Source organism: Epinephelus lanceolatus, chromosome 19 (genome assembly GCF_041903045.1).
Source record: "Epinephelus lanceolatus isolate andai-2023 chromosome 19, ASM4190304v1, whole genome shotgun sequence".
In the NCBI taxonomy this organism is placed as follows: domain Eukaryota; kingdom Metazoa; phylum Chordata; class Actinopteri; order Perciformes; family Serranidae; genus Epinephelus; species Epinephelus lanceolatus.
The window spans coordinates 2,426,237-2,443,070 of record NC_135752.1 but is presented as its reverse complement, the minus strand read 5'-3'; the positions used below and the strand labels follow the sequence as shown (position 1 = coordinate 2,443,070).

Below are 16,834 nucleotides of genomic sequence, written 5' to 3'. Positions count from 1 at the left end.
TTGTTGTTAAAACTACTAATTAGCATGATTGAAGAAACAACATGCCTTGCATAACCACGGTATCCATTCTCAGCTGTTAATTACCATACATAGTTTATAGCCCAACCAAGGATATCAACTACGTACATTAGGGATGGGCGAGCCGCCATGCCTACGAGACCCCCCGCCGGACCTATGCCAGGCAAAAAATCATAAACAGACAGAGGCTCTCATCACTCTCCAAAGCCTCGGCGGCTTCCCTTGAGGCCTCTGAGAACACTGTCATTGAAAGACGGAGGTTTCGCTGAAAACTGAAGCCTGTAACCCCTGGCTGGCAACAGTTGTAAACACCCAGGGGTGAACTGCACATGCGCGCCATTCTTCCTCTTTGGCCTGGGGGATTGAAGCTCAAAACTGGGGCAGCTGCGCTGTCTTTTCTCTCTTTTGAAATACTTAATTTTTTTTGATGATCGAATAATGAATTTTGATCGTTTGCCCATCCCTAATGTACATACAATACATCATCCCAAAATCTGAAAGTGCAGTAGAATTTATTTTCTTAGTATTATTATTGTTATTTATATATATATATATATATATATATATATATATATATATATACAGTACAGGCCAAAAGTTTGGACACACCTTCTCATTCAATGCGTTTTCTTTATTTTCATGACTATTTACATTGTAGATTCTCACTGAAGGCATCAAAACTATGAATGAACACATGTGGAGTTATGTACTTAACAAAAAAAGGTGAAATAACTGAAAACATGTTTTATATTCTACTTTCTTCAAAATAGCCACCCTTTGCTCTGATTACTGCTTTGCACACTCTTGGCATTCTCTCCATGAGCTTCAAGAGGTAGTCACCTGAAATGGTTTTCCAACAGTCTTGAAGGAGTTCCCAGAGGTGTTTAGCACTTGTTGGCCCCTTTGCCTTCACTCTGCGGTCCAGCTCACCCCAAACCATCTCGATTGGGTTCAGGTCCGGTGACTGTGGAGGCCAGGTCATCTGCCGCAGCACTCCATCACTCTCCTTCTTGGTCAAATAGCCCTTACACAGCCTGGAGGTGTGTTTGGGGTCATTGTCCTGTTGAAAAATAAATGATCGTCCAACTAAACGCAAACCGGATGGGATGGCATGTCGCTGCAGGATGCTGTGGTAGCCATGCTGGTTCAGTGTGCCTTCAATTTTGAATAAATCCCCAACAGTGTCACCAGCAAAACACCCCCACACCATCACACCTCCTCCTCCATGCTTCACAGTGGGAACCAGGCATGTGGAATCCATGCGTTCACCTTTTCTGCGTCTCACAAAGACACGGCGGTTGGAACCAAAGATCTCAAATTTGGACTCATCAGACCAAAGCACAGATTTCCACTGGTCTAATGTCCATTCCTTGTGTTTCTTGGCCCAAACAAATCTCTTCTGCTTGTTGCCTCTCCTTAGCAGTGGTTTCCTAGCAGCTATTTGACCATGAAGGCCTGATTGGCGCAGTCTCCTCTTAACAGTTGTTCTAGAGATGGGTCTGCTGCTAGAACTCTGTGTGGCATTCATCTGGTCTCTGATCTGAGCTGCTGTTAACTTGCCATTTCTGAGGCTGGTGACTCGGATGAACTTATCCTCAGAAGCAGAGGTGACTCTTGGTCTTCCTTTCCTGGGTCGGTCCTCATGTGTGCCAGTTTCGTTGTAGCGCTTGATGGTTTTTGCGACTCCACTTGGGGACACATTTAAAGTTTTTGCAATTTTCCGGACTGACTGACCTTCATTTCTTAAAGTAATGATGGCCACTCATTTTTCTTTAGTTAGCTGATTGGTTCTTGCCATAATATGAATTTTAACAGTTGTCCAATAGGGCTGTCGGCTGTGTATTAACCTGACTTCTGCACAACACAACTGATGGTCCCAACCCCATTGATAAAGCAAGAAATTCCACTAATTAACCCTGATAAGGCACACCTGTGAAGTGGAAACCATTTCAGGTGACTACCTCTTGAAGCTCATGGAGAGAATGCCAAGAGTGTGCAAAGCAGTAATCAGAGCAAAGAGTGGCTATTTTGAAGAAACTAGAATATAAAACATGTTTTCAGTTATTTCACCTTTTTTTGTTAAATACATAACTCCACATGTGTTCATTCATAGTTTTGATGCCTTCAGTGAGAATCTACAATGTAAATAGTCATGAAAATAAAGAAAACGCATTGAATGAGAAGGTGTGTCCAAACTTTTGGCCTGTACTGTATATATATATATATATATATATATATATATATAGGGGAAATTCAATTTTTCACTCTGTTTGTCAATTACACACAAGTCCGAACACACACATGCACAAACTTTACCTATACATGCACTAAGTGGAGAGATGTCAGAGTGGGCTGCCCATGACAGGCGCTCTGAGCGGTTGGGGGGTTCGGTGCCTTGCTCAGGGGCACCTCGGCAGTGCCCAGGAGGTGAACTGGCACCTCTCCAGCTACCAGTCAGGTTAGGACTGGAGACTGCCCAGTCGATCCTGGCTGACCCACAACACCCTGTCCAAGGAGTTCCTTCTGTCCGTCAGCAGATACAGTCTACCAACTTGCAGGACCAGTAGACTTAATATTTAATGTGTCCATGCTTTCTGTGGCCTTTGAAATAGCTCAATGTGATCTTTATATTGTTTTGTATTTGTATAGATTGTTTAATGTTTGTCTGTTGGTTGTGTGATTCCTTCTGGCTGAACAACAGATTGCCCCTCAGGGAAAATAAAGGTATTCCTTGCTGACTGTTTGCTGTGCTATAGGAAGTGAAGGAGGCCCGGCAGCGGTATGAGACCCGACTGGTGGAGGTGGACTCTGGACGGAAGGAGGAGTACGAATACAAACTGAGTCAGGCCCTGGCTGACATGAGGGCTCAGAATGAGGAGCAGATCAAGATCTACAAGGACAACATGGAGAGCACCTACACGGCCAAAGTATTAACACACACTGTCAGCGCATACACTGTCTTGGTACATATTCCCCAATTACATAATCCATTGTGAAAGAGCTCACTAAAATAAAAAATAAAAAACTTGTCCATACCTGCTGGGACAGGAGGAGTGATTTACAATCTAGTGCTGTAATCAACCAAAGAAAATCTTGGTTGACTGAAATTCTACCAACTCTTAAACCAATAGATTGGGTCTGTGCCTTATTTTCAGAATAACTAAATCACCACAGTGCACAGAGTGCAGTCTACCTGGTGGCATTGTGTGCCCACCAAAGTAACTTGCCCAGGGCAAGTTATTAACTTAGTGGTTGGGCAAATGGAATGCCTCATGTGAAAAAAAAATAGGATGTCCGCTGTAATGTTATCTGAAAATAAAAAACGCACTATCGCTGCAAGCATCCAGTTGAAATGCGTGCAAGCATTTGTCTCCCCACCAAAGCGTTGAACAAGACTGTTGATAAAAATCCCACATACTGGACACTATAGAAGGTAACTCTGGGTTTGACGGTGTCCTATACAACAGTGTTTTCAACGTTAAATATCTCTGTAATGCTGCATGCAAGAGAGAGACTTACTATTTATAGCCCAGTAGCTAACATTAGCCTTCGTGCTACTCCAACAAGGCCTCGGTTAGAGTTGGGCGGTATCCAAATTTTGATACCGTTAAACCTTCGCCACATTTTCCCGGGGACTACGGTATTACCGTGACTAATTAAAAATCACTTTGAAGGGCTCAGAGGGAGTCGCCAAAATGTCGGCTTGCGCCTATACCGTTCAGAAACAGAATAGCAAGCATTATGTAGGCCTAAGAATACTGAAAAAATAACAACAAAATATGTACAACATTAACAACTTTTATTAACAAATACACAAATACAGCCGTCAACCAAACAGAATAAAATAACAACAAATTGTCTGTGGGCTACAGTCCACTTTCAAAAAAGTAACAATAACAACGGCAGTAACGAAAATGTGTGCTACCCAGCGTATCCTCAGACCGCAACGGGTACTGTCTGATGGTTTATTTTTAGAACCTGTCAACATAAATCAAATAAATTAAAAGCACAGCTCTACAACATCCTGGGGCCTGTATCACAAAGCGAGATCAACCATTCCTGGGTTACCCAGACCTATGCTGGGTAGACTAACCCTAACAATGGTAATCAGGATAATCGGTATCACGACGCTGGATATCAACTCGGTAACTCAACCCAGGGTTGCTTTATCAAGAGCCGTGAACGCGCACGCAGCAGACCAATCACAATCATGAGAGAAGTGCAGCGTCACTGAGCGTCCTCACAGAGCGCCATATGTGAGGGGAAAAAAAAAGTATTTCTCGTGAGGATCAGAGATTAATTCTACTAAAATATGAGGAGGAGAAAAGCAACATTAGAGAAAAGGCCAACACCGTGGCAGCTGCAGGAGGAGGAAACATGCGTGGCAACGCATAACGGGATGAATAATGTTTAGCTTTAGTTTAGATTAGTTTATTTGCACATAATGTTAAACACAGACAGTATAAAATTTACAAGATTAAAAAAAGAAAAGTGCCGGAGAGGTTAGAAGCCACTAAAAGCTTATCAAAGAAATTTCCCTGTCAAAACATCAATGAAATCACATAATAGAGAAGAAAAAAAACGGGTAAGGAAAGAAGAAGTAGAGGAGGAGAGAGGGAAAAATCAAGACAAAACAAGGTAAAAAATAAAATTATGTGTAGGTTAAATTACTCATCACTGGTTCAAGTAGCTACAGTACCTGTACCTGTACATCTGACACTGATCACACCCTTGAATCCCATGAAATCAATGCTGTGCAGATGAATTGCGTGTATTACAATTATCGTCTAACATCATTGCGTCTGATAAATTGGTCTTCTTTGTCATAACGTTATATATGCTACAATAAAGCTTAAAGCTGACGCCACAATTAAATCATATCAACACCAAATTGATAGTCTGAATAAAATCATCCTGATATTGAGCTGTGTTAGAAATTAACAGCTGCACAAAAATATAGCTAGTGTCCCTCTTTAAAAAACAAAAAGGAAAATCCCTCAAACACCATGAAGTGTAGACATGATAGGCTACTTTCCACATTTCCAGCAGCAAAGCTGTCAATTAGGCCCATTATCTTTAACAGGGATCATTTCCTCCAACAAAACAAAATGTTGGCACTAATTAATGGTGCTATTAAGTGTCCGCAAATGATCAGTTTCTTTCTTATGAAGGGGTGGGATGAAAGTTCCACTTCTTTCCACTCCTTTTTGAACAATCTTTTCATTGTCTGTTGTTGTTGCTTTCTTTTCTTTTTTAATGTTCAAAATAAACTTTCAAATCAAAATCAATCAAATGAATTAAACTTCCCATCATGACTGGGCTGCATTTCTGTCAGCAGAGTCATTTTTTTCCGAACAGCTGATTGGCCAGTGGGTGGTGCTTTTTATAGGATCAGATTCAACCCTGAACTTACCCTGCTCCAGAGCAGGATAGTCGTTAAGAGTAAGTTACCATGGTGATCTACCCCGATAAGAACTGAACCGGCTTCGTGAGACCGAAAACCCAAGGTTAACCCTGAAGTTACCTCGCTAAGACATTAACCCTGCTTCGTGATACAGGCCCCAGTTCTAGGGCTTATCAAATAAGAAAAACAGAACAATAAATAACAAGCCATAACCGAAAATGGGCAATCCTATCCTGAGAAGCAACGGGAAATACTGTTTGTTGGTTTATTTTTAGAGCCTACCTTTAGTTTGAAAAGTTCATCCTCTCCAAGTCCGAACTGTTTTGTTTGTCAGAACTAGGGCTCTAGACTCCTGGTTGACTAGTCGATTTATTTGGTCGATATGCTCTAGTCCGACCAAATTCTCATTGGTCGAATAATTGCTGTGTTACTTTCATAAGGAGAAAAGTGCTACATCAATAGCTTTCCAGGATTAATCCATTATTTCCTGCGGCGGGGGGGACAGGCTAAGTTACCTGTGAAAATGGGGGTGTTTTCAAAACAACCCTGTTGTTGACAAAAAGTTGAACTCGCCCACCCTGACCTCCTGTCAGTTTCTGTATACCGACAGCATTTCCCTCAGTGGAAACGAAGATTGTGTTTACTTGTATTTCACAGATAAGAAACAATAAATTGTGAAGACAGTAAAGCCTCTACTAAAATAGCATTTTAAGTCTTGTGTGTGATCTATCGGAGACATTTTAAACGGGCAATGCTCACTTGTTTTCGGCACCCCGGAGGCATGGATACTAATGACGTCAGATTCTGGGTGAGTCGTTGATCTCTACTGATTGGTAAGGGAAAAATCAAATTCCCTCCCCCTTGTAAATCGCCTTCAATGGAAGCCATGTCAGACTGAAGGTTTGAGAGCTTCAGTCTGACACTCAGGCTACTTCCGTTCAGAAGGTTTGTAATCCAGCCTTGGATTGCTGTGTCTTTTTGGAGACTGAAATAAATAAAAAAAGGAATTAATAATAATATAATATAATAAATTCATAATGATAAATCCAACACCGAATGTCTTAAGTGATTATGTATCTGTTTTTACAATTAACAATGAGAGTTGAAACTAAAATGCTGCACTTATCAATGTCACCAGCTGTCCAACCACAGTGAAGAAGGGGTGGGACAAATACTACAAAGACCAACCATCACAGAGGATAGAATAAGATAAGATAATCCTTTCCACAACGGGTAAATTTGCAACATCACAGCAGCAGAGGGACAGTACTCAAGTTGTTAAAAAAAAAAAAAAATCATAATCTGTGCTGATGACAGCGCAGAGCGTCTGCCATAGCACCACTGCTATACATAGTTAGGGTCAAATGCACAGGACAAGTGCAAAATCATTTGTTCTTCTTCTACTTTGGTCAACCAATGATACTAATAATAATCAAAGTCAATTTTGCTTTTAGAATATTGAATTATAGTGTATTTTTCAAAAAAAGCAGTTAGTGGTATATGATCAAAACTGGTATCTAAGGGTTATTTTTAATTGTGATTAATTAAATCATATAAATTAAACAAGAACCCCATCATGAAAAAAATGAAAATGAAATTGGGGAAAATGTTGATCTTTATTGATACAAATACAAATATTGTAGGTTAAAATTCCCAACTTCGGGGCATGGAGTGCAAATTGAAACTTAAAATATAAAAATATATTAAAAATACAAATAACACGAAATACATAGGACCAATTCTATGGCGCCTACCCCACTCTCCCCTATCTCATAAAAGTTTCCAGAGATTTTCATAGTCATGCTTTTTGTTCTCAATATTTCTTGCCCTTGCTTGCTGGCTATAGTTATCCTCTGTGAAGAAAACAAGCTCATTATGGTTTTGTTAGAATGACTGAGCAGAAATCTTATGCAAGCACATGACATTACTCTTCCAGTTGATTTTTAAGAAAACTACATATTTTCTTGAAAATGCCCAACATTCAAGTGTGGATTTAAAAAAAAACACTGAAGATAAAATAGTTTTGGGGTTGAAAATAATTTCTCACCTTCCTTTTAATATCACTGTTTAACCCTTTGGGTCCTAGGCCTTTTTGGAGTATTTTTCCTGCCTTTACTTTTAAGCTCATATCACAGTCATTATAAAGGCTACATACACATGCTATATCTTTGGGGGGGGGGGGTTCAGGACAATCTGGGCTATCCAGATTTGCCATCACCACATGTCCTTCTATATGCCTGTATTTTATATTAATTTTTATATCAATGAAAAAAACAAATCTGTGTTACTAAATTCTTACATTTTTACATGTATCTCACCATAGCAAGTTGGAAGATGACACATTCTGCCATATCTGAAGAGGGGAGACTCTCTGGAATCTGGCAATATAAGAACCATGATGGTGGGACATTCTGTCACTTCACAGTTGTCCAAAACATGTGGTTTGTGCCAGGCGGACATGATTGCCAGTATTTTTTCATTATTGCAAGAAATTCCATTGACTCATTCACAAGTCAAAAATGTGTTTTATCTGAAAGAAACATGCAATATTTACATCTAAGATCATAGAAAAATAGTAATAATATTATTCCTCACTGTATGAAGTGACTGATAACAAGATCTTTATCATGGATTGTAAAGAAATTTGTCAGGTTTTTATTTTGTAGACATTTAATCTGTGTATATATAGCGTGATGGGATCACAGCACAATGATGTGTGTGGTATCATTGGTTAGCTCTGGTCCTGCGCTTTCATGTGATATGTGTGGCATTTCTGTGCGACCCTGCATTCGTGAGTAAACCATCCAAGAGTAATGTGTGTGCAAAGCTGTATGAAAGCTTTGTTATACATCATTTTAGTGTAATTTTATAATTTTTTTTCAGAAAGCTGCAGTTCCGCTGTTTCACGTGATATGAGTGGCTTCTCGCTATGACACACGGTTGCAGAGTAAATCCATAGAGAAGAACAGGTGTGAATTTGGATACACTATGCGTCATTCGGGCGCCCTCTATAGAGCACAGGCATAACATCCACGGCGCAGCTCGCTGAGATACGATATAAAAATAGCTTTGCATGCGTGCCCTCGCCCACAGTATTTTACTCTATGCGAAAAACCAAAGATAAAACTAAATGTTGAAATAGCAGTAATACCACATTCATTCAAAAAGTGACACAAGGGATGGAAAGGGAGGATGGCAGTTTTAGAAGGGGGATGATTTTGACCGTTTTTATTTCAAGGGGGATGCCATCCCCCCTCAACTGGAGTACTGCAGAGGGATAGTGCAAACAGGGGGCATCAGTAGGAAAAAACCCCATAAGCAATAAATACTAGTGCTGAACAACAACTACTGCTGTTTTAAGCTGGAAAAAAACACTTTGTTGTACACACGGCCTTATCGAAGTAACACCAGCAGTTACACTGTCCGACCAGTGAGAAATTGGTCGGACAAGAGCATATCATCCAACCAATTTACCAACCGACCAGGAGTTTACAGTCCTAGTATCTAAAGACATACTCAGATTCAGCCGAACACTGTCGACATACAGTTTGACACAAATGGTTGAGCCTTACTATCCTGACTAACTGTTGAGACAACTAGCATGCTGCAGCTGATACACAACAGTTGGTACACTGCCAAAACTCTCGGCGTTGAAACACTAGCACTCCTGGCTGCAGCAATTTTGCTCCTATTCAGCTGCAAGAGCATTGGTGAGGTCCGTAACTGACTAAGGCTGCAGTCGTTTTTCAGCTTTGATTATTATTGTTTTTCCTATGCAAATGCACTCCCCTACAAAACCACCCCAATAATTCTAGAATGATTGGTTATTTCCAAATAGACTTTTTGTTCCTTGGTTCACTCTAAACTCAGACTTATCGATCTCACTGTTAAGAAATGTAAAGTAACTTCAGCCTGAATGCTTTCTAAATCTGCAACATGTTTCAAGTCCTCTCACAGAGTCTGTGTATACTGGACTCTGAGCTCCCACCACAAACACTTTAGCCCATCTTGTCTTCTCAGCGAAAACAAAACATACATTTCATCGTAGTTTTCCTCATCAAAAAATAAATGTTTTGCTCAATGAAAAAAAGGTCTTCAACTTAAAATACTGCTTAGTATTCATAATACACATTTATTCTCTCTTGTTCAGATGCACTTCTGCCAACTGGTATCTAGAATGCAATTACAGTGGAAGCTTCAATGCATTCACTAACTTTTTATCATTTTTAAAAGCTCTTTAGTTGGTTTGCAGTGGAGATTCCATCTGAGAGTCTTCTGCTCACAGTGTTATACAACATCTTTCTGAGCACAGATTTGCAGTCCATATGCATTGGGCCTTTTTATGTGATCCCACAAAATATGAAAATGAAAGAACTAACAAACCTAAGACGAGATCAGATGATATTATTTAGCAGCAATCACATCATGAGGAAAATACAGATGGTCCAACTGCTTAGAATACTGACACAATAATAAATTATTAAATAACATTTATATGCTTTCTGTTGAGGCCTAGACACACAAAGCCGACCTCAAAAACACTAGTGGCAATGAAAGCCGACTATTGTGTTGCCTCATGTCACTTGTGTCTCGGCCAAAAAGTTGCACATGAACACACCAGAAAGACTACAGCCGATGGCCAACCAGCACATACATTCTGCACCTGTGTGAGAGGAAATAACATTCCACACCAGTAGACGGCAGTCCTCTGTAATTGCCATTCAAAAAGGAAACCAGAAGACCATTTAATGCTAGTTAGCCAGTTACCACATTAACAACAGTATCCAGTGTTGAAAGAACATAGCATATTTACCATGCCCCAGTGAACAATAACGTAAATCATCCGGAAATGTTTCTGCTAAAGGGCTCAATACATGGGAATCGCCCATGTATTGGTTATAATACATGTTAATTCTTGTTCAAAAACTACCGTTAGAATATTGGCCTTTAAAAATCCACTATCAGTCGACCTCTAGTTTCTGTAGTATGCTGATAGACTACTTTAAATAATCCTCTACATAATACACAAGCAAGTGTAGGGACCCCTAAAATTCTGGTAAATGAAAGGGGACAATGTAAAGGAGTGTGTTTCTTTAACATATGTGACCAGCCATGGAAAAACCACGAACAAGTCTCCCGAGAGGCATTTTGAGTTATTTACAGATTCTGAAAGTGTAGTTTCTAAGCTTTCCAACGATGTCTAACACATGGAAATCTGAAAATATTTGAAGTGGCCATTTGAATGCAGGCACTCCTCAAACTACTTTACTGAGAAATCCAGCCTGAACAATTCTGAATTCTCAGGTGCCAAGTAACACAATGCTGCTTATTTGCATCTCATGTAGATAAGCCCTACCCCCTACTGGTCTAGCTCTCAGTGACATCTGGTATCTGTTAGCCTACAAACTATTGTAGTAGTTTGAACAATATAGTTAACGTTGATGTAGTGTTCTTTTCCTTAAGCATTTTAGTGGACTGATCAGAATCAGAATGTACTTTATTAAAATGGAAATGCTTTTGTTACAAAAAGCCCCTGAATAAAGTTGATCATTGGGGGTGTATTATTCTGTATACAAACGTGTGTTTTGTGTTCCTCTGTGTGTGCGTACGTACGTTTAATCCACATTAAATGCCCTAAAACTCAAAAATCTGCCGAGCAAGCATACACGATGGGCCATCCGGTCAAAGTACACACATTAAACAGTTAGACTTTTAAACGTAGGTCTTGGGTCAGGTTGGTTTGGATCCAGTAGAAAGTGGGACTTAGCGGCGCGGGCCCAAGCACTGGGCCCGTTGAGATGAATGGGTGTCTGCTGTCCACAGCTGCAGTCAGTCCAGTGTCCAGAAAACAGCACAGAAGGTGTAAAAATGGGTTCAGGGGTGGCCAAAGTGTTCACAGGGTCTTTCCCTCTCAGGCGGGCAGTATTGTTGTGGTCGATCCGGTTGTAGAATGGAGAAAAAACTAGTATATTGCTAAAAGTTAGCGAAACGCTAAAGTAGTTTGGTGTGGCTGTGTCGGCACCAGTCACACAGGTGTCCCAAAAAGCTTAAAATCCGCCGGTCAAAGACACAAGATCAGCCATCCACCATCCGGCCAACGTACAGACTTTAAGGCAAATAAAATCTTAAAAGTAGTAGATTAATTAATTAATGAACACCGAGCAGATATTTCCCTCAGAATCTAACGGTTAAGCTAGCTTGCTAATCGTCAACAAACAAGTTAACGTTCACCGAAACGCACAAACACGTATCGTTACCGTAGTTCTCAGCAGAATGATGGAGAGCAGAGACGTTATAAAAGGTCCAGAAATACTGACGAAGTGTTTAAATCCTTGCGGAGCAGAAGACTGGTTTGACTCTGGCTCAGCGGAATGCTAGTAGCGCTGTTTGCGCTGTAACAGCCACGATTTAGCTCTTCTGCAGTGGGTTTTTCCTGGTCCATCTTCATTCAATGATGAAAACACATGCAGCTTCCAGAAGTAGCAGTTCCTTATGCAGGAGCGGCTGGCTGCATAAGTAGCCATGTGGTTCAGCTGATTGGCCGAAAAAAGAATGGGCCACATATGAGTTAATTTAATGAAAGAACTACATTTCCCATGATCCTTTGTTTGTTGTCAATTTTGGGGGTTCTGGTAACGAGCCAATGTATTTTCAATTTGTGATGTACTCTGAGCCAATCAGAAAGGACTTTGAGGGTAGGGAAAAGAGTCAAGTTCAGCAGAGAGACAATGTCCAGACGTTTGTGAAGGAGGGAGAGCGGTGTGTGGATGGTCAGCAAAAAGAAGCAAGTTTAACATCGAGGTGGACAATATTTGCAGACTAAAACACTTGTTTGTGTTGGCGCAAGTATTATTTTGTAGCTTGATTTCGCACGTTGCGGTTTTGTACTATGGTTTGGCTCCAGTTTGAAGTGAAAGTGCAGTCAGGTTAGACACGTTTGTTGTTTTCATTAACTTTGAAACAAAGTGTAAAAGTTAATGCGGTGAAAGTTATTCACCGTAGATTGTTATTTTACATATCCTGTGGTTATCATCATTTCTACCTTGTTTATGGTTTTCTCTTAAGCCTGATTGACCCTTAATTTGGTAAACTGGAAATTTAGCCAGCTCAACATCAACTGTTAAGAACATCAAGATCCTGTTTGATTGAAAATTGAAATAGTAGCCCATCCTAACATTTAGCATATTTGGCAACAGAGGGTTAAATAAGCGACAATGCTTTTTTGTTTTTTTTTATCTTGCAATCAAGTGAAACTGCAAGTAACACATGTAGAAAGCCAAGATACCAAACAGCATGTTACTAACTTCCTGCATGTCAGGAAGTGACTGACCCAGCTCAGTTCCTCTTTCGGGGTGTAATGAGAAGGAAACTGATGATGTTGTTGACTCTAACCATCTGTGTGTGTTTGTCTCTCAGCTGGAGGACCTGCGTAGGTTGTCTGAGATGAACGGAGCATCTGCCAACATGGCCCGAGAGGAGCTCAGAGAGTCCACCACGAGAATCGAGAGCCTCACCGCCCAGCTGGCAGGAATGCAGAAGGAGGTTAACATTTTATTTTACTCATCAACTTTTTTTTTTTATTTTTTTTTTTTTTAATAAAATTGGTGTCCTAAGTAGTCATATTTGATAAAACCCTGTAAAATCAAAATGATAAATCTAATGTCTTACCTTTTTCAACACCTATTTGGTAAAGATTGTGCAGATAAGAAACACTTTATCAGATTAATGCTTTACGGAAAGTTATCAGATGCTATTATCTTTGTCTTTTCTCTACGTAAAACATCAAATATCTTTATTAAAGCAGACCGTAAATCACACATTCATGGAGCATAACCAAATATGTTTTCAAGTGCAGCTGATTCATTCTGTCTCTCAGACTCTCCTCTCAAGGTTGCAGCTGCAGTTAGATTAATTGTTCTCGTCATGGCATTCTGACGTCACAATAAAAGACTACCACGGGTTTAACTGGGCTTCCTAAACATTTTAAGTACTGACTATGCTGCCATTCAGACAGCTATGTCTCAACCCCCATCTAAATTGTCTGTATATAAACAGTTTGGCCTGATTTTTAAGCATATCTAAAGTCTGTGTTACACTCACCTTTGTTCAGTTTTTGTTGGATCAATCCCCATCGCTCAAAATCATTTATCACATGTCTGGATCTAACTTACTGTTGCCTCAATGACTGACTGCCACAAACTGGCTCAAGGAGTGTCACAAGCAGGGAGACCACACAAAAGATTAAGTTAAAAAAAATCTAAGCAGAATTAAGCAGAATTTATTAAAGTAAGGTTAACTTGAAGAACCACTGGAGTGTGTATATCAGCAAAATCATTAATGAAAGCTGTGCATGGGTGTGTGCCAGGCATGCTGTGGAGGTGTTGAAAATGCAAAACAAAAGCAATGATGCCAGGTGGATGTCTGCTGCAGGAAGGGAGAGAGCAGGTGAAAACCTGAGGCAGCTTTTTTAGCCTTGAAGGCACAGGTGAGCTTGATCAAGGTAATGACCCTCCCATATCAACCAACTGCAGACAGTGGGAGGGGCGTCACCCCGCCTCTTCAGTCAATTACTCAATTTTATTTATAAAGCCCAATATCACAAATCACAGTTTGACTTAGAGGGCTTAAGATCAAGGTTCCATTTTGACATCTGGAACACAAAACATTGAACTTTGAAACAATACAACATGAAGATAAATAACATTTCCCACTTTTGACTTGAAGACTACCAAGTGTCTGGACTAGCCATCACACAAACACACTTTGGACATATACTGGTGGTGGGTACTTATGCGCTGATTCCACCGGAACCCATAAGGCAACCAGAAACTGTCGATCCTCAGGAAACCAGGGAAATGCTCCCAAGACATTGTCTTCAACCACATTCTCCGCCACACTAAGTGGAAACAACAAACTGGTTGATCTCCTGCTCCACTTATGCCTACAGAGGGGGTGCATGGCTCCTTCAAACTAATGTGGCTATATGCACCATTTACACACCAGTACTTTTTCCAAACTCCTAAAACATGGGCTTACAATCAAACAAAGGGGGGGACAAATGATGCTACCTTTCATCGTTCACACAAATGAACTACACAAAGATAACTAAACAAACAAAAATCCTTTTGTGATACTCCCAAAAATCTCAACCAGAATGCTAATACCAAAAACACTTTAAACTGTACTCCTGAAAAGTGCTTAACCTCAGTTTAGCATTTACAAACCGACCCGATTACGTTAACTGCACATTCTAATCCTCACTTGGGCTCTTGAGAAGAAAAAAAAAGTTGCAGTGTGTTGTTCCTGTGGGCTACGACAACACTAAACCTCTGCTCTTGTTTGTGAAGGACTAAATGCATAAATCCGCTATTTTTGAATATTCCATGGTAAGAGACTCTAAAGGGTTACTTTTGGTTCCAAAGGTACTATACTGCAAGTATTTGGTGGAAATAGGGATTAATCTTTTTAAATGACACATGATTAAGTGCTGACCTGCTCTGTGACACATGGGCAACATTGCCACCTCCGACTCTGACCTCCTCATCTATATTCTCATCTATATTCAGACTCGTGGTTGGCGTGACCGTATAGTGGAGCTGGAAGAAGAGTTGGCTCAGGAGAAAGCAAAAAGCCGCAAGCTGCTGGCAGACAAAGATCGCGAGGTGGCTGAGATCCAGGCCAAGATGCAGGAACAGCTGAATGAGTACGAGCAGCTGCTGGATGTTAAACTGGCACTGGACATGGAGATCAACGCCTACCGCAAACTTCTGGAGGGAGAAGAAGAGAGGTGAGAACACAGGAAGTTTGCTAGTAGTGATGGCATCAGTTAAATCTTTACTCTGTTTTGATGCACCGGCTGATATTTTTCCTTTTTTTTGGTGACCTGGATATCTAATTGTGTTTTCCACCCCCAGACTGAAACTGTCCCCGAGTCCTTCAAGTCGTGTCACGTTGTCTCGGGCCTCGTCCAGCAGCCGCAGTGTGCGGACCACTCAGGGAAAGAGAAAACGTGTTGATGTGGAGGAACAGGAAGCCAGCAGCTCGGTGTCCATTGCTCACTCTGCCTCTGCCACAGGACCTATCTGCATCGATGAGATCGACACAGATGGCAAGTTCATCTGCCTCCTCAACAATGGGGATGAGGTGAGCACCTGGGTTTTTAGATGTTACATTCTTTTAGTTACTTAATGCTCATGTGGAGATCCAGCTGAAAATCACCCAGTATAACCTTTGTATCTGACTGATGTCTTTGTGTCAATAATTGTGTCTGTCTCAGGACCAAGCAATGGTCGGTTATGAGATGGTTAAGACAACTGGAAATGCTACAGCCACCTACAAGTTCACACCCAAATATGTCCTAAAGGTTGGCCAGAAAGTCACGGTAAGAGTTTGTCTTTTGTTAGATTCTAATCATTTTCTGCTGAACCCGTTAAAAACTATCAGTCTTAAATCATGTCCAAGTCGTTTTTACATTTGTAATGTTTTTAAAAAAGAAAAAAAGAGTCTTTGGAGGAATATGAGAATTGCTCCGTTTCTCTCAGATGTATATACAGTCAGGTCCATAATTATTTGGACAATGATACAGTTGTCGTCATTTTGGCTCTGTACACCACCACAATGGGTTTTAAATGAAACAATGAATACCTGCTTAAAGTGCAGACTCTCAGCTTTCATTTAAGGCTTTTTTCAAAAATGTAGTATGAACCGTGTAGGAATGACAACCATTTCTTCACACAGTCCCCCGACTTTAAGGGCTCATAAGTATTTGGACAAACTAACATAATCATCAATTAAACAGTCAGTTTTAATACTTGGTTGCAAATCCTTTACAGTCAATGACTGCCTGAAGTGTTGGACACATAGGCATCATCAGATGCTGGGCTTCTTCCCTGGTGATGCTCTGCCAGCCCTTTACTGCAGCCGTCTGCACTTCCTGCTTGTGTTTTGGGTGTTTTGCCCTCAGTTTTGGCTTCAGCAAGAGAAACGCATGCTCAGTTGGATTCAGATCAGATGATATGACTTGGCCATTGCAGAACATTCCACTTCTTTGCCTTAAAAATGTCTTTGGTTGCTTTTGCAATATGCTTCAGGTCATTGTCCATCTGCACTGTGAAGCATCGTCCAATGAGTTTTGAAGCATTTGGTTGAATCTGAGCAGATAATGGTGCCCCAAACACTTCAGCTTTCATCCTGCTGCTCTTGTCAGCAGTCACATCATCAATAAATACAAGAGAACCAGTTTCACTGGCAGCCATACATGGCCATGACATAACAGTACCTCCACCATGCTTCACTGATGAGGTGGTGTGCTTTGGATCATGAGCAGTTCCTTCCCTTCTTCCTTCTCTTGTCTTCCCATCATTCTGGTAGTTGATCTTTGTTTTATCTGTCCATAGTATGCTGTTCCACAAC

General features: G+C 40.6%; 1 protein-coding gene across 1 annotated transcript in view; it reads left to right on the top strand.

Annotated features, from left to right (window-relative positions):
* Positions 1–16,834, top strand: part of lmnb1 (lamin B1) — a 67,077-nt gene that overhangs the window by 34,737 nt on the left and 15,506 nt on the right. The window contains exons 4-8 of the mRNA XM_033646772.2: positions 2,775–2,945; positions 12,839–12,964; positions 14,989–15,209; positions 15,337–15,565; positions 15,699–15,803. Coding sequence (XP_033502663.1) covers positions 2,775–2,945; positions 12,839–12,964; positions 14,989–15,209; positions 15,337–15,565; positions 15,699–15,803 — 852 coding nt within the window. The remainder of the gene's footprint in view (positions 1–2,774; positions 2,946–12,838; positions 12,965–14,988; positions 15,210–15,336; positions 15,566–15,698; positions 15,804–16,834) is intronic.